The 19,332-nt window shown below is 37.3% G+C and overlaps 1 protein-coding gene and 1 long non-coding RNA gene across 3 annotated transcripts in view; one reads left to right on the plus strand and one right to left on the minus strand.

Moving 5' to 3' along the window:
• Nucleotides 1–19,332, plus strand: part of LOC138442319 (uncharacterized) — a 123,665-nt gene that overhangs the window by 56,519 nt on the left and 47,814 nt on the right. The gene's annotated exons all lie outside the window — the stretch shown is intronic.
• ENPEP (glutamyl aminopeptidase) overlaps nt 1–19,332 on the minus strand; it is an 80,703-nt gene that overhangs the window by 25,093 nt on the left and 36,278 nt on the right. Inside the window, exons 9-11 of the mRNA XM_069593524.1 lie at nt 18,364–18,429; nt 18,080–18,231; nt 7,089–7,168 (exon numbers count right to left, since the gene is read on the minus strand). Of these exons, the coding sequence (XP_069449625.1) occupies nt 7,089–7,168; nt 18,080–18,231; nt 18,364–18,429 (298 nt within the window). The remainder of the gene's footprint in view (nt 1–7,088; nt 7,169–18,079; nt 18,232–18,363; nt 18,430–19,332) is intronic.

Genomic DNA, 19,332 nt, shown 5'->3' on the forward strand with positions numbered 1-19,332 from the left:
CATTGAAGGAACAAAGACGTTTTAAGTAAAAACTACTCAAAATAAGGCAGGAGGAGAAGGGGTCAACAGAGGATAAGATGGTTGGAGGGTGTCACTAACTCAGTGGACATGAGTTTGAGCAAGCTCCAGGAGTTGGTGAAGAACAGGGAAGCCTGGCATACTGCAGTCCATGGAGTCTCAAAGAGCTGGACACTGAGCAATTGAACGGAACTGAACTCCAAATAGTATTTATGCTCTGATATGACCAGTGTTTGTTTAGCATTACTCATATACTTTTTAACTCCTATACTCTTTGTCTGTATGGGCAATATGCAATTTAAATAATGATGTGGGAATACTTAGTATATTTAAATAACTTCAGATAGTTTAATGTAATAATAACATGGGATGTGATATTGGAAAATAGGATATGCGGCTGGAAGTAAAAGTGGGGCTTCAGTGTGAAGAGCCACACGCTGTTTTAAGTCCGTCTTCTGAGAGATGGTAAGAAAAGAGAAGATTTTTAGGCAGGTAAATAATACACTCAGGTCTGTTTCTAGAAAGATAATTTTGATGGTAGGATGGGAAGGAGATTCTAGAGTCTACTGTGTTAATCTAGGGCAAGAGAAAATGAGAGTTTACCTTAATGTGGAGATGATGAAAATAGATGATGTGTTCAAGAGACACATCACCAATAAAATCAACGCTATCTTTTCTGTCTTGATGTGGACAGTTAGAGGGGAAAATGGCGTGCATGACTGGATGAATAATGGTGTTGCCATTACAGAAGGAAGAGAGGAAGATGAGTCAGTTTGGGAGGAAAGGTGATTTACATTTTGGAAGTGCTCACAAGGTTTGGAAGATATCCAGCGACACAGTAGTTTTTCATAATACATGAGTAAACACTTCAACAAGACAATAAGTTTCTTTAGAAACATTCATAGTAGGTTCTTGACAAATTGTAAACCTTTACCTCACTCATGTAGTATTTATCTTTCTTTGTCATTCTCCCATGGACAGGTTGTTGAAAGGAAGCTAATCTTTTGGCAGCCATACACTTTGAATGTTTGCATCAGGAGGAGAGCCTCTTGCTAAGCACAGAGCCATATGTTACAGGAGAAAGAACATGAACTTTCGAGTCTGACAGGTCTAGGATACAATCATTGCTCTCTCTGACTTACTAGCTGTGTGATCTTGGCCAAATCACTTGACCTCTCTGTGTCTCAGTTCACCATGAGGGAAATGGATAAAAATCCCTCACAGGGCTATTGTGAAGATTAAATAAGATAACATAGGTAAAGTGTCGGCTACATAGTTATGTGTCCAACAGATGGTAGCTATCCCCATTATTATGAAAGGGGATATGCCGCCAGTTCTATAAATAGCAAGGCAAATATAAATAACATTGAGAAGTTCCTGGCAATCCATCTAAATACAGCAGTATTTTAGTGTGCTTTATATATACCTAGTTAAGCCTGTCTAGAGTTACTGTGATTTTTCTCACTTTATGGATGAGGAAGCTGAGGTCCAGGAAGTCAGTAGTTACTGGACTTTCCAAGTTCATGCTACTTCTGGAGCAGCTGTCAACAGCAAAATACTGTGGGGCTGTTTAGTTGCATAATAAAGTAAGTAGGATAAAATACTGATGGCTGTTCCAGGCAGCACATAGAATAAAGGGCGCATGATTCACTCTGTTTCTCCAGTTAGTAATAAGATTTTTCTGATTATAACAGTAGGATGTGTTCTTTATGGTTTCAAATATGTATTTGGAAAATAAAAAAAGAATATAATGAAGAATACAAAAATTAGCCACCACCAGTTGACATTATGTTTTTCTCTTGTGTGTGTATATTGTTTTTGATTATTAATCCTTTTCACTTGAAATTATATTGTAAACACTTTGCAATTTCATTTTATGTATATGAAGATGTAGATTTAATGGCCACATAGTAATCACAGAATTTATAAATTGTTTTGCAGCACTTCTTTCTAGTTTTATGGATAAGAATGGTAAATGGATTCTTTCTGGGTAGGAACTGTTTCTAAAACTTTCTTTCCTTTTGATCTGTTTGACAGATCTGCTCTTACAGAAAACAGTGTATGTGGAGAAATCTGTTGGTTGTTTACCACACTGTTCCCTTTTCTTCTAGGTACACAGCTAGACTATATTTATTAGCCTCCCTTGCAGTTTGGTGGCAACATATGATTGACACTGGGGCATAAAGTGTGGGCAGAAATAATAGATCCCCTTCTAGGTCTGGTCCCTCCATTATCTTCCTCTGTCCTCTGATCAGATGCAAGAGATCCAGTACAGAAGTCTAATATTAGTCTGTAGAGAGAGAGGAAGTGGAGCCATAAGAAGGAAAAAGACAGGAATTCTAAGTCATTATCTGCATATGAGCTACCTAGGAGAGATGGCAGGTCAGGAACATCTCCATTGGACTGCTGCATGAATAAGAAATTTTTGTTGCATTTAACTACTCCTGATAGCCAATATATGCAATAATTAGGCTTCCCTGGTTAATGCAATATACAAAGCTGTCACAGCTTGATTGACATCTTTAAAGCAATTGATGTAACTTAGCTCTCTCTTTACCCTAGTTAAGTAAACTTTCTTCCTGGAAGAGATGCCTAATTAGCTGAAGTGAATATTCTAGTTGACGTTAGCCAGTGTGTTTTTGTCTTTGTAAATTAACAAATTAGCATTCTTATCTGTGTGGTTCATGTGAATAAGTCCTTCAAGACTTTGTTGACCAGTGCTGAATTAAACAAACTGAGCTTCTCAATCTGCAAAACTGAATCCATAATGAATGATTATGGATGTCTTTTCTTTTTGTTTTCTTTCTCTCTCTCTCTCATTAAATTAGAAAAATATATGTCCATCATTATTTTGATATGAAATATTTCATTATAACAACCATAACATTTTAGGAATATTTATATGATAGAATTTGGTTATCTAAATCATCCATAATACGTAACTGAAAGAGTTGTGAAAACAGTCATCACAAAGTCTGTTCTACATCCTATGCCCTAAAACTGTCTTTTAGACCCTATATGCTCATGAATCCCTATTTTTAAATCTGTTTTAGCAAGACTGGTTGTCTGATATCGTATGCTAATCTATAAGTCAAATGTTGGAAAGCAGATTAAAAACAAAAAGGTGGTATACTACTAAATGTAGATACGTTGACAATAGACAGTATAGTAGCTGATGCTAAAGATAGAGGCATTCAGTATACATAGGCAGCCTCTAGGACAGCAGTTTTCAGGCAAACAAGCCTTAATTAAGAAAGGACTTGCTGAATTCTTAGTACATCTTAAGATGTACACAGTGCCTTGAGGGAATAGGGTGAACAGGAGACAGGGAGTATGCTAGGCAGTATGTACCTTCAAAGGGCTTATAATTTACATAAAAAGAAAAGACAGAGAATATGAACCTTGATAATGATGTTGCTTAAAATCTAAGGATTGATGAAACTAATAGCATAAAATATGCTCTCAACAATAAGAGGAGAGATTATTCAGGGTAGGTTAGAATTGCCAGAGAAGGCCCTGAGATGGAGATCCTCTTCTTTTGTTAAAAAGTACATGTTTAATTGTTTTCTTCTTTAAAATATTGTGCACAACACAAATGTGAATAAAAGACCTTAGGGGAAGCCCCACTATTGCCTGGGAAATTTCTAGCTGATGAATCACCAAAGAAACCGAGAAGAAGGAGGTGGGGCTGGTAACCTGAGCTGGTTGCCCATTCAGTACCCACAGGACATGTTGTCATCTGTGCTCTGAGCTGGGAGTTGAAGATGTCCCTAAACAGGAAACAGGAACTTATTGCATAGCCTAAAAATGGAGCAGGCACTTTGAAGTAGGAAGAGATGTCTAATTTGCTTCTGGCTAAATGACCAGTCATGATTCTGAAGCTGCAGATAAAGATAGGTTTGTCAACAAAGCTCTGTGGCCATTAGAGCCACTTCATTCATTCCTTCAATTAACAATTACTAGGTATCTGCTGGAGATATGGAACACCCACACAACAACAAAAGAAAGCTTCATTCTCAAGGAATATTCTACAGGGAGGGGAGGGACAGATAAAAGTCGGTAGTTACAGCAAAAGAAATGTCTCAAATCGAGTGACAGAGGGATCAAGGTTGCCCTGCGAGCCCTTTGCTCTCTCCCTTTCATACTAACATTTTCTGTCCATAGCACTGTTTGAGTCTATACGCAGTCAACCCTATTATCACATAAACTCTACCAGTAAGTCCCCCTAACCCTCAGACAGATGTCCCTTTCTTTACTAACTTTTCTCGACTTCTAGATCTCCACTTGTACTTCTCCTGTGAGCCAGGCCCTTATGACATGGTGTTATATTTGCCTGCTGACTCGCCCACACCCTCCTTAGACAGTAAGTGCTACAAAGTAAGAATTGTGGGGATTTTTCGCTCAGCATTATCTCTATATCTACCCCTGTGTCTGGCCCATTAGTTAGTGCTCAGTAAATACTTGTTTGAAAGAATTAATATTTTAATTAATTAAGGACTAACTTCATTATTAAAACATTGTGTCTAATAAGGACATAATACACATAAGAAAAATGTTTATTATTAACTCCTGAAATCTATTTTCTGGACCACTAGAATAAACTTTAGTTATACCTGGAAATTTTACATTTATGAAAACCTCACTTTATGAAAATTCTAAATAGATTGTATTAGTGAAAATAAATTATCCATGCTTTAAATTTGTAAACATCAAATCAAGAAGATTCCCAGATGTTCCTCCTATCTTCAGTTAACCAGTGGTGACCAATGGGGAAAATATGTAGTAATATTTCAGCCAAATCCACTGAAAATTTCCCAAGGGAATCCTAGCCTCATTATGTTTATTGGTGCTATCGAACATTTTTTTTTACTGTATTTTTTTCTGTCTCCATTTTCCTTTGGCTTAAGTAAGAAAAAGGTCAGAAAAGATCTTGGTATGCAAACAAAATTATCCTATATAAAATACTGGTCTGGGTATTCTAGAAGAATTTAGGAGAGACTGCTGACTACATCAATTAAAGTTAGTATAAATGACCAAGAGAAAGTTTTTGTTGTAAAGACAACAGTGAAAGGTCTTACCTTGACAATAGCAAAGCTAGTAGAGTTTACAGTAAAAGCTAAAAATCACAAAATAGGGCTTCCCTGGTGGCTTAGTGGTAAAGCATCCGCCTGCCAATGCAGGAGACATAGGTTGGATCCGTGATCTGGGGAAAATCCCATGCGCCGTGGAGTAACAAAGCCTGTGGGCCACAACTGTTGAGCCTGCGCTCTAGAGCTAGAGAGCCAAAACTATCGAAGAAGCCCGCGAGCCCTAGAACCCCTGCTTTGCAACAGGAGAAGCCACCGCAGTGAGGAGCCCACACACCGCGACCGGAGGGCAGCCCTGCTGAACACAGCCAGAGAAACGCCTTGCAGCAACGAAGACCCAGCACAGCCAAGGTATGCAAAGAACTACAATTATTTTTAAAATCACAAATAATTTATAATAGAAATAAAAAAAGAAACAAAGCTGAAAAAACCTTATAGGAGCCATATGGAAACTTGTACACAAATGTTTATAGAAATATTCATAATAGGCAAAAGACAGAAACAATCCATATGCTCATCAACTGATGAACAGATAAAAGGTGGTATATCAATATGATGTGAATATAACTTGGCAGTAGAAAGGAATTTAGTACTGATACATGCTATGACATAGATGGATTTGAAAACAAGCTAGGCGAAAGAAGCCACTCACAAAATGCTATAGATATCATTCCATTTATATGAAATGTCCAAAATAGCCAAATCTATGAAGATAAAAAAATAGGTTAGTTATTGCTTAGGGCTAGGTTTAGGAGAATAGAGGAGTTGATAGCTAAAGGGTGTGGAATTTCTTTTTGAGGTGACTGAAATGCTGTAAAATTGACTGTGGTGATGGCTACACATATCTGTGAATGTAATAAAAAGTGGATAGCACACTTTAAATGGGGAAATTTTTTAATATGTGAATTGTATCTCAATAAAGCTATTTTTTTAATCTACTGGAAACAGGGTAAAAATTTACTTGCCAGAGGAAATGAATTACTATTTTAGAATATTTTGCAGGAGCGAATAGGCATATGTAAATAGAGGGTAGATGATCTGCTTTTATTCTTGAGAAGCAATGGGTGAAAGTCCATGCCAAATGCTATTTGGAAACCAAGTCCTTATGGGATGGGATGAAGAGTCTCATTTTGTTTTAGATAAGAAGAGACTTTGAAACACAAAACAAGCACAATAGCAGAAGTATAGAAAGCAGGATTCTTTTTGGATAGTTGCTAAAACTTGCCTTTTTAAATTATTTTTTCAGCGATCTGTAGTAGAAAACATGTGATAAGGTCTTGTTTTCATATAACTAAAATTTTTCAAGAAAAGAAAATACAAATGAATGGAAATAGAATACAGAAATATATTTCTAGTTGACTTAAGTGGATGGAACAGTCACAGCTGAACTTTAACACAGGCAAGGGCCAATGCGTTCACTTAGGGAGGTGGATGGATGGATGGGTAGATGAATGGATATAGATACAGATAGTCCCTTGAGCTACTGGTGACAACTTACAGCTTAGAAAAAATAACTTAGTGTCATTAAAAATTCTAGTGTCATGCCGATTTGAGAAAAACATTAGGTCTGATTTAATGGCAGTATTTTAAAAGTCATGCTTGTCACATAACATTTTAAGAAATTCAATGACATTTGATATTTACAAAAAGAAAGGAAGAGGGAAGGAAAAAAGAGGGAAGAGAGGAAAGCAAAGAAGAAAACTGATTCACTGATCTTCTAGTGGTTGGGTGTATGACCCTTCTCTTTGAATGTAGGTATTTATTATTGTTTCAGTTATGGTAAATCATTACAAAGAATTTCTTAAGGCAAAAAATTCTCCTTATTATAGATAAGGATTTGGGCTTATCAGTTAATTATTTAAGAGATTTCTTTTAGCTGAAATTCACATCATAAATTCCAGTTTTATTGCTGTTTCTTTACACATACTTATTTAATGTAGTACATTAATTCAAGGAAGAAATAAATCAATTGATGATATTTACCTCCTGTTTCTGACCTATTGTATAATGTAATCCTTTGTTCATCATCTTCAGTCCATTTAACTGGAATATTCCATGTGTAACTAGTTTTTTAAAAAGAAAAATTTAACTTTGATTACTAAAACATAAAAATATTTCCAAAGTAAAAATAGACAAGCATAAAAGGCAATAAATAAGCATATTGTCCTCATATGTGATTATCTAGTATATAGTATACAATTAACACAGTTAATACATTGTACTCTTTTTATGGTAAAGATAGACTATGTAATTGCTTTCAATTTATATAAATCTTTAGAATTTGGAAATCTTTTTCAGAAAATTAGCTAAGGTGAAGAAGATTATTTCAATAAAATGCCTTGAGACTTTGGGATAGAAGTATTGCATAAATATAATATATATATTATACAAGAAAACCAAGCATTCACATATATACTCATATGCACTCTAGTATGCTATAGTTCCCATCAAGGAACATAATGCATTGTTAGAATTCAGAAGACAATCTTAAAATGCTGTGAAGGAAATGAAACATTTTAGAAATTACATTGAAATGATACTACCACCATCATCCCTTAAAATGTCTCATGCTCTTTAAATATCTCCTATTTAGAATCATGTGCACCAGTGTGCTGCAAAGAAAATCACTGGGCAAGCACGTTTCAGGGATTTTTAGTGTTTTCTTTAGCTCCTTGGTATTTTCTCCTGGAGCCAAGGGAGGAGATGAGCTTTGTATTTTGATACAATATGTATACCTAATATTTACTCTTGAAATCTCTTAAAAGAGATCATAAGTGTCTTTTTGGTTGTTCTCATTATCATACCTTACCAGTCCGAAAATAAAGGAGATCTAGAGAAACGATGAAATCTGAGTTTGGGTTTAGGTTTCGCCTCAAAGTTGACCAACGACCTGTGATCATTCAAGTCCCTAACAGAGAATGGGGGAATGAGATTTCTCCCTTTCAAGAGCTAATAAAATTTATATAATTCAGAGAGATGTGTGTTTGTCATCTGCATGAAAGAAGTAATCCTTTCTTTTATAATTAGTGAAATGTTTTATAGGTTGAGCTTTTACTAGCTTTCTTGAAGGATTTTTTTGCATTTGAATATTTTCGGCTGTTAAGTTTCACAGAACCAGTACATAAACTGTTTCTTGGATCTTATAGGAGACATTGTCAGTGGTCCATCTTTATCCCCTTGAATCCCTTTGTCATATTTGTACTTCCAGTTGTAGATTCCAATGTGCTTTCCCTGCCGACAGCCAACACCGGGTCTGTCAGAGGACTGCCCTCTGGCTGCCTGATCAAGGGAAGCCAGAAGTTCCTGAAAATGTATACCCTTGGGTGCAATCTTTAGCCAGTGGTGGCTGGGCGTGAGAGTGTTCTTTGCCCCATCTGGCAGGACCGTGCTGAAGCAGTCTCTAGAGCTTCCTTATAGGGTAGTTACCTTGGACAGCACCTGCCTGCTGTATTTTGCTGTTTGATATCCCACTACCCAATCCCCCACCAGCCTTTCCTAGATTTCCTTATGAGTCGCTGTCACTTGAATGATCAGAGTCTGATTTTAGTGAACCTAAGAAGGATACCTTATAACTTCTTGACAGATAGACAAAGAAACGTCTTTTAAAAGTCATATCCTACCTACAGATTTCACTCTCACTGCTCTGCTGATTTGGTGTTGCTATGTAGACTAACATTTCATTCTCCTCAGCTTTCCCCCTTGCCAACCCAACTGAAACAACTGATTCTGCAGTGTCTGGATACCCTATGTATACAGTTAGGATTTCACACTTCCGCTGTCCCCTCTAAGACATGGTGTTTGGGACTAGGCTGTGCCTGAGAGTAAGCATAAGATATATTACTAAGGTCATGTAAAAAAATATTACCCTGAGGTCTATAAGAGCACCATAAGACAAAAAAGGTTAGAAGGTTGAGGCTATATAATTTTGTAGTTTTGGAACCACTTGCAGGATCTAATATAATCTGAGTAAAACAATAGATTTGAGAGTACAAAATATCAAAAAATAAAAATTACATAAATGAAATGATAGTTTCTTATATGTTATCTAAACTTCAAGAGTATATTTTTAAAGGTATAATTCACTTTTTAAATATCTAACAGGGAATATATATATGTGTGCGTATGTGCTTAATTGCTCAGTCGTGTCTGACTCTTAGCGACCCCAGGTAGCCCGCCAGGCTCCTCTGTCCATGGGGATTCTCCAGGTAAGAATACTGGAGTGGGTTGCCATGCCCTCCTCCAGGGGATCTTCCCAACCCAACCCAGGGATCAAACTGAGGTACCCCACATTGCAGGCGGATTCTTTACTGTCTGGGCCACCAGAGAAGCCCATATATGTGTGTATATATATATATATATAAAATTATGACTGATTCACTTTGTTGTATGGCAGAAACCAACACAGCATCATAAAGCAATTTTCCTCCAATTAAAAAATAAGTTAAAAAAAGAGAAAAGTCTCTTCCCAGAAATATGTAAAACAATGTAACAGTTTCTGGCAGTATAAATATGGCCAATCTAATTTTTAAAATAAGGAAACTAATTTTGCCCTAATATACCTACTTGCATTCTTGCACCTGTTTACATTGACTAGACTGCCAAAGACACGTAAACCTGTCCCATAGAGAACTCTCTCTGATGGAGATGTGAAACTCACCCATTTCTAAGAGATGGGTTGAGGCCATAGTGTTAGAACAATACCTTACACACTTGTGAGCCATTTAGGTTATAAAAAGCTTCTGATCAGTAAGAACTCCCTGATGTTGGATTTAAGCAGTGAGAAAAGGGAAGAGGTCACTTAGTTTATAGTATGACTTAATGTTGTCTATCAGACAGGAATATATCTGAACAGAGAGCAAGTAAATACTAGGATTGGAGGGGAAAAAGGTTCCTTTCTGGGGGTATTAGGCATATATTATGATCTAGCTTTGGAGAAGGTGATGGCATCCCACTCCAGTACTCTTGCCTGGAAAATCCCATGGACCGAGGAGCCTGGTGGGCTGCAGTCCATGGTGTTGCGAAGAGTCGGACACGACCGAGCAACTTCCCTTTCACTTTTCACTTTAATGCATTGGAGAAGGAAATGGCAACCCACTCCAGTGTTCTGGCCTGGAGAATCCCAGGGACAGGGGAACCTGGTGGGCTGCTGTCTATGGGGTCGCACAGAGTCGGACACGACTGAAGTGACGTAGCAGCAGCAGCAGCATGATTTAGCTTTTAAATCAAAATGAAAAATAAGGAATGACAACTTTTTATATAATGTCTTTTTTCTCTCTTATTAGTTCAAGAGTCACTATAGATTTTTAAGAAATGTTCTTAGAAGTAGAGCCTGTATTTTCTAGGTTTATTTTCCTATGCATTAATTTGTAACTTTTTTTAAAAAGGGAACAAATAGATTGATTTTATGATAAATGATCACTAAAAATCATGCATCTATTAATCTAACATTTTTTTAAAAGTATCTGAAGGTTCAGACCAAAAAATTTAAAGAAAAGTATAAATGTTAGTATAGTTCCATGTTTTAAATCTTGATGGGACTTCCCTGGTGGCTCAGACAGTAAAGAATCTGCCTGTAATGTGGGAGACCTCAATTCGATCCCTGGGTTGGGAGGATCCCCTGGAAAAGGGCATGGCAACCCACTCCAGTATTCTTGCCTGGAGAATCCCCATGGACAGATGAGCCTGAATGCAATTTAAAGATTAATTACCTCCAATTATTATAAATGAATTTATATTAAAACATAAAGATTTATTGTAACTTTAAAAGTGATTTTAGACTGGCTGATATGCTTAGTTCCATTGGCAATAACATCTTTTTTGTTTGTTTGGTGAGGGATCCATAATGCAGGAGTAGTTTTAGAAAATCCAGTTTCACAGGTTTAAAAACACCATTGGCTGTCTTTGACTTAACAAATCAGTGGATATGAGTGAGAGAAGGGAACAACTACTGTGAAATTTTCCCAGTGGAAATTTGTTTCTCAAGAAAGAAATATATTTTTAAAATTTTATATGTGTAAAGACTATTAAATAGCAGTATTAAAGATAGCCAATCTGATCTGCTAGAACATAAACAGTAACTGTAAAAAAAAACAATTTATGGTTAATAGAATGATCACATAAATTATGTACATTTATGTAATTGAACTGTCAGCTGATAACAGGTCAGATCGAAGTATCAAATCATTCACATATTATGAAGAGGAAAGGATGAAAAACAAAGTCTTCTCCATCATAATCTTTCCTCTCCAAAGTAAAGGATATACAGACACTCCCTGACTGACTTCATTGGGCCTAAAAACTCAAATTTTCCTATATTTTGGCGTGAACTATTAATTTTCAGAACCTGCACTCCAGCAAGATATCCAGTTTCTCTGAATTTCCTTTACTGTGGGAGAGCTGAGGCTTTTGGGGGGTGGTGGCAGGGGGAGGCTGGTAACAGGTTTCAACAAGGTGACCACCACTGGCTTCTCCGGTTTAAGTGCCTACCAGTTTATTGAAAGTAGGGTATTTAATAATTCTGAGTGTTCTTCATCCTCCATGCCTTAGAAAGTTTTTGGCAATTTGAATTTTTGGAAACACCTGAGGTGCTATTCATGTGACTTAATTCCCAAAGTCCTGAACTGGAAGCCAGGAAACAGATTCTGTTCCCTATTGCATGGAATATGTATCATAAAGTGGGTCTATAAAGCTTTTTCAGTTCTCTAGAAATATGGCTATGACCCCTATGCTGCTGCTGCTGCTGCTGCGTCACTTCAGTCGTGTCCGACTCTGCGCGACCCCAGAGATGGCAGCCCACCAGGCTCCCCCATCCCCGGGATTCTCCAGGCAAGAACACTGGAGTGGGTTGCCATTTCCTTCTCCAATGCATGAAAGTGAAAAGTGAAAGTGAAGTCGCTCAGTCGTGTCCAACTCTTAGTGACCCCATGGACTGCAGCCTACCAGGCTCCTCCATATAAACAAGATGAAAACAATGTTCTAAAAGGAGATTGTTCCTTGCAAATTCATCTGATTTAATTCCCTGTACACTGTTTATTCTTTAACTGGAAATTTTAGCTCAAGTCAATCTTTGGAACCTCTGCCACATGCCCCCAGCCCTAGCCCCTCTCCTGGTGCGGGCCCCAGCAACTCCATCATCTCTCACAGAGGTCACCCACTATGATATCATCCTACCAGGTCTCCCTGAATCCACACTGGCCCCACGTGATCTGTTCTCCATTGTACACTAGAGGGGAACTCTGAAAATTGTAAATGTGATCTTGCCTGTTCTTGCCTTAAATTCCTTGAATTTGCACACTCTTTTGTTCGAATCTTTAACGTGGTCTGCACGCCTGGCCCCCGTCTTCCTCTCCAGCTTTATCTGCCCCCAACTCTTCCCAGGGCCTCTTTGTCACCCAGTTCTTGGAGCCAGACTGCCTGCATTCAAATTGAGGATCCATCACTTACACTCTGTGCAACCTTGAATAAGCTGTTTAATCATGTTCTGCCTAAATTTCTCCATCTGTTATAAAAAAATACTCTAAAGCACTTAAAATTGTGGCAGCTACTTAGTAAATGCCCGATCAGTATTGCATATCATATGTAAAATGCTCCTTTTCAACGTTAGAGCCTTCATACATGTTTTCTGTTTTGACAACCCTGACAGTCACCCTCAACATCAATTTTCACTCAGTTTAAGAATCACTTCCTCAAGACAGAAAGTCTTCTGTAGCCTTCTCCACTCCACCACACCTCTTGCCTCAGGCTCAGTGTATCAGTGGACACGTATGGCAGGAGAGAATAATTACTGTGAAAGTTCCAAATGCAAGCTTGTTTTGCGAGAGACAAATGTTTCTAAAATTTTAATATCCAGAGGCTCTAGCAGTATTAAAATGGGCCAATCTAGTGATAATTTGCTGGAACATAGAACTAACTATAAAAGAACCAGCTTACGGTTATTAAACACTTCCTGAGACACTTTCTTTACACCCTGTAATTCTCCTTCCTCATATTATCCTAATTGCTATTGAATAAGTGATCTTGTGATGCTTCATATATGTGACTATAAGATAAGGTCAGTGAGACTATTTAAAATGAGAGGAAGAAGGTGAAGGGTCTCTACAGTAGAAATCAGGCAGTGGAGATTAGAAGCCACCTGGAGTGTGGTGGGTACGAAATTGTCTCCACCCAAAGCCAGTGTTAAGCTAAAAGACAATTAAAATCAGCATGGATGAAACTGGAATAGTTTCCAGGGGATTTAGTGTATGGCTTTTATTTAGCCAGAATCCTGTCTAGGAGGGGGTTCAGTTGGGTGAGGGGGGGTCTGAGATGATATCCCCAAAGCGGCACATCCAGGTTCCTGTGACCAGCCCCAGTGGCTGGGCGATCCTGCGGTTGTGGTTTTGTTCTCTTCAGTTGGGAGCAGTTGGGACTCCATTAATGTCTATAAAAATAATTATACAGCAATGGCTATAGTATTAACTCTTTTGTAAAAGTTGTTGTCATACAAGGGTGATAAGTTTAGAAACCACTGGCTGTGTGGCACATATTTTGTCAGCTTTTATGATAGTTGAGATGTTTAAGAAATCTGGCAAATTAGAGGGAATGACATATTGGATTTGTAATTTTAACTGAAAGTCTTAGACTATCTTAACTCAGTCGTCATGTTTAAATGTCTAGAAAAATCTGATTTTGCTGGGGTTTTGTTATTGTAATTTTATTGGACTATAATTGACTTACAGTGTCAGATTCAGGCATATAGCATAGTGATTCCATTATACATATACATGTATCATTCTTTTCAGATTCTTTTCCCACGTAGGTCATTGTAGAATACTGAGTAGAGTTCCCTGTGCTATACAGTAGGCCCCTGTTGGCCATCTGTTTTATACGGAGTGTGTGTATGTTAATCCCAAGCTCCTAATTTATACTCTGCCACCATGTTTCCCCTTTAGTAACCCTAAGTGTGTTTTTGAAACCTATGAGTCTGTTCCAAATATGATTCCATATATGAGTGGTGTCATATGATATTTGTCTTTCTCTGACTTAACGCACTTGGCATGAGAATCTCTAGGTCTGTCCATGTTGCCTCGAATGGCCCTATTCTGTTCCTTTCACGGCTGAGTCGTATTCCATTGCATACACATAACATGCGTTCCTCACCCATTCTGCTGTTGATGGACGTGTAGGCTGCTGCCACGTCTTGGCTATTATAAACAGTGCTGATGAACATTGGGGTCCATGTGTCTTTTCAAATCACGGTTTTCTCCAGATACATGCCCAGTAGTAGGATTGTTGGATCATCTGGTCGTTCTCTTTGTAGTTTAAGAAAACTTCATACTGCTCTCCATAGTCTTTGTACCAATTTATGTTCCCACCAACAGCGTAAGAGCGTTCCCTTTTCTCCATACCCTCTCCAGCATTTATTGTTTGTAGGTCTTTTGCTGCTTGTCATTCTGACCAGTGTGAGGTGACAGCTCACTGTAGTTTTCACTTGCATTTCTCTGATATTTAGTAATGTTGAGCATCTTTTTATGTGCTAGAAAAGTCTTATTTTGTAAAGTTAAAGGTTTGATTCTTTTTGTTGTTGTTGTTGTTTTTAAAGCTTAATGTGTTGAAAATGTCCAAGAAATTTGATATGCCATATTTATGAATTTTAGTTTGTTATGTCCATAAAAATGTATAGAAAAGTATTTTAAATTAGATTTATAAATCTGTGTCTTTAGGTGTTTATATTTGAAATTGTAAATGGAATTTAATAATGTTTTCAGTGGTATTGGGGGTTTCTCTGATAGCTCAGTTGGTAAAGAGTCTGCCTGCAATGCAGGAGACCTAGGTTGGGAAGGTCCCCTGAAGAAGGGAAACACTACCCACTCCTGAATTCTGGCCTGGAGAATTCCATGGACTGTGTACTCCATGGGATCGCAGAGTCGGACACAACTGAGGGAATTTCACTTTCACTTCACTAAGTAGTATTGTTTAGAAGTTTCTTGTAAATGAAATATGCAAAATAATTTGATTGATTGAGTTTGTAATTGTTAAAATATTCAGGGGAATTTCATTTATGCATTGTAAATAAAGACATCTTCAATCAAAAACTAGGGAAACTGCTATTGAAAAGTCTCCTCCACTCTACCCACAGGCCAGCACCTCTCTCAGAAGCACCGCCTTTTAAATGCTTCTGGTTTTAGTTCTTTGGATGTCCTGTAACTGTAAATTCCTCTATATTTTTTAGGTAGTATTTATTAACTCACCCACAAAAGAGTGTGATTTAATTCACTTTCACTGTTTTCTATTTCATTCTCCCTTTAACAGTCAAATTTTAATAAAGCAAAATTATTGCTATTCTTATTATTCTGTATTTGTATAAATACAGTTGTTCCTTTAGATAATATACTCATACTGCCATTTCTTGTTTTTATAAATTTTAGTACTGCTCCTCTCTCCTAACTGTAGAATAAGGTTCTCTTGTGCAGTGCTAGTAAATGCTCAATAACTGGTTCTCAGGGTGGAGTGGAAGGTGGAATGTGTTATTTGCTGATTTCTATTAACTCACATCATGACCAATTTCAGGCTACTGGAATGACATCTCTGAGTTGGGATTAAAACCAGCTTCAGTCCACCACTGAATCAGTATCCCAACATTCTTGTACCTTTTCTTCCTTTTCCACCTCCTTTCTTCTGTCAACTATTTTTTTTCTTGTTACAGTGTTAAAACTGTTTATATGTACAATCTAACCTGCCACCAGAACAAAATTTTAACATGTTATCCATTGGTTGATTATAAAAACTAAAAGACAATAAATAACATATATGGAGTTTTGCTGTATACCTATTGTTGGCCAAGAAGTGTGTTGGAGTTATATTTCCTTTTCTATGGTTTGATTTCATGGCCTTTGAGTCACTTAAGTAAAAATTTCCCCTAACACCTTATTTTATAAGGGTAAAATAGACTCCTTTTTGGGTTTCCCTGGTAGCTCAGTGGTAAAGAATCCACCTGCCAGTGCAGGAGGCTCCTTTTCCTTATACTTTATCAGTGGCATAAAATCATTCTACCTGCTTCTTTTTTTTTTTATCACAATTTTTACATATGGCCTTGATTTTTTTTTTTCTAATTTTTCTTCTTTACAGTTGACCAAACTGATAGGCCTTCAGCAACTCCTCAATTTTGCCATCCTCCCGATCATGCTGTCTTTTTCCTGCAGCTCACCTAACTCAGCTCCAGTCTTCCTGCTCTTACAGTGCTGTGAGCCCACCGGATGGGTACTGACCTGTATTTCCTTCCATGGATCTCCTAGGACAGACACACTGTTTCCTGGATCCTGTGTCTTCCTCTTTTTTTATATATTCACATTTTTTCTCTCCCTGCTCCAGTTCACCTGGAATGTAGCCTTAGTAACTTTCTAAGTGCAGCATGTAAAGCATTTTCTGGGGCCGCATGTCAGAAAATGTCTTCACTATGCTGTTACTTTTGGTTTAGGGACTGGGTAGAGAACCGGAGGCTGAAAATATTTTTTGCATCTACATTTTAAATGTCTGCTTTATGTTCTTCTTGTGTTTAGAGTTGTTGTGAAGAATTCTAATGTCACAGTACCTCATGTACCCTTATTCTCTGAAAGTTCATGAGGCTGTAGCTAAGTATGTTTTGGTTTTTATCATTTTGTACTATGTACTCAATGGGACGTTTTAATCAGAATCCTTTGTCTTTTATTCTTTCTTTGATATAATATGCCCATTAAGTTTCTGTTTTCCTTTTTTGAGGGACTTCTATTAGTTGGTGCTAGGTTTTTTTTTCATATTTATCTTCTCTTTCACACTTGCCAGTTCTGTGTATGCTTGTCCTGTACTTTTAGAGAATTCTCCAAATTTATTTTGAATTGGTCTATTAATTTCTTTGACAACTGAAATTTTAATCTTTCATAGCTCTTTTATATTTTTAGTTTGTCCTTTCAAAAACAATCTGCTCTTAGTTAATGTGTATAAGAGCTTTGATCTCAATATATTTCATAAATTTTTTATTTCAATTATGTCTCTTATTGAGATGGGTTTATTGTTTGTTCATGTGAGATTCTGACTTTTATGTTTTTTAGATTTTTTTCATGCATCTTGTTATCTTTGATGTTCATTCATGTTTAAGAAAGAAGGACTAAACTGATTATTCTTGGTGTCTTGTATTTAACCCCTCTACTGTTGAGAAGAGAGGTATATTTTTGAGATAGACTTCTCCGCTGAACAGGAAGTCTGACTAGAGGCTCTGTGTATGTATGAGTGGAGCTGGCAGCTCCAGCCCATTCATCCTACAAATGCCACGAGGAGGAAAGCTTTTCTCTGAGTGTACCAACCAAATGGAAATTCTTAGCTTTCCTCCACTGTTTTAGTCAATTTGTTCAGGCAAAAAAAAAGCCCTCTGGGTTTTGCTGGGTCATTGCCAGACTTTTGAGAGCTCTGTGCAGAGGAAAGAATGGCAGTCAGTGAAGGGAGAGTGGAGGGAGAGGGGTCTGGCTAATGCAATGGTCCTGAGTGCAGACTTCAAATTAACTGCCCTACTTTCAACCTCACTTCTCACTCCTGCCGTCCACTCTGAGTGCTGACATTGAGCCCAGGCCCATCTAGGGTAGGGGAAATCAGCTTCCACCTCTGCTCAAGTCTCTTTCCATCTGGCCGCACCTTCTCAGTTTGTTTTCTGTCTATATTCCTCCCTCCTTGCCTCCCTCCCATCTAGGAACTTCAGAGTCCCTCTCTGTTTTCTTTACTTCTCTGAGTTTATTTCTTTTAGTACTTCTATTTCCTTATTCAGTCACTTCCAGGAAGAATAAGACTTGCATGCACATGCTCAATCCACCATTTTGAACCCAGGGATGACTGAGCTATTTCTAAAGGTCTTTATTTCCATAAAGACACTGTGCTTATGAATCAGGTACCGAAGAACAAGTTCTAAATGAAGTGCCAGTATTTCCATCAAATTTCTGCTTCCCCTGAAGTACATTATAGAGTCGTACCCAAAAGCTGAATGTGGCTCAGAAGAATTAGCTCTCGAGTCCAACAGAAAGCGTTTCTGTGTGATGTTCTTCATATTGTTCACATTAAGTACAGGGTAACCCATCTGATTGGTCCAGGTGTCCATTACTTCTTTCACTGGGAGATTACTTGCCTAAGATTAAAAAAAATAGAGAATAATCAATCAAAAAATAAGGGAAATAAAAGGATAGAATAATCAGATAAAGAAATGATTGATAAATCATTTGTTAATCAAAGGAATTCTTGAGGATATACTTCTCATTACCTCTTCAAGTGCTGCCCAGAAATCTGAAGTTTTGGCATTCTCAAATTTGTGTTTTCTCAAGTAATTCTGCATGTGAAAGATAAATATTTCAGAAGTCAATGTTTGCTTTTTCCATACTTTCACAACATGAGTGAACCTTTCAACAATCTCATTCTAATGTATAATATAGCAAGTATACCTGGAATGAAAATCAAAAGATATTCTGTATGTAAAACATTTCATAACCTATAAAAACACTGTATAAATAATGATTTATTTGTAAAGTATAAGAAATACTTTTTATTATTAATGAGATAATTTTTTTTTTTTATTCTAGTGGAATTGTGAACAGGCGAGGGAAAGTTTAATTTTTTCAGGATATACAATGCAAGGTACTTAAGGACAGTCAAGTGTTCAGCAGACAGTCAGCAGACTGTAACATTTTTGATCTGGTAGGGAAAAAAGACTCATGATTCTATGATGTTCACTTATTAGTGTTAAACTGTCCACTACCAGCTGTATCCCTTACCTTTATTTACACCAGTAGTGTTTTCTCATCTCAGATACTAGACGGCCCCATCACTCATGAGTGGTTTAAGTGATATGCAAAGATAAAAACTGGTAAGCTTGGCTCTAAGCCAGGGCTCTCAGCAAACTTCTTCCATAAAAAGCTGTAAAGATTTTAAGTGTTGTGAGCCATATAAGTCTCTGTCACAACTACTCAACTCTGCCTCCATAGCCCCAAAGCAGCCAAGATAATATGTAAGTGAGTAATCATGGCTGTCTTCCAGTGAAGCATTATTTATGCACTGATATTTGAATTTCACGCAATGTTCACATGTCATGAAATATGCTTCTTTTGATTTTTTCCAGCCATTTAAAAATGTAGACATGATTTTCATTTGCAGACCTTACAAAAATGGGTGGTGGACTGGATTTGGCCCACAAGCTGTAGTAGTAATTTGCAGATTTTTGTTCTAAAGAAATGAA

Source organism: Ovis canadensis, chromosome 6 (genome assembly GCF_042477335.2).
Source record: "Ovis canadensis isolate MfBH-ARS-UI-01 breed Bighorn chromosome 6, ARS-UI_OviCan_v2, whole genome shotgun sequence".
Lineage (NCBI taxonomy): Eukaryota > Metazoa > Chordata > Mammalia > Artiodactyla > Bovidae > Ovis > Ovis canadensis.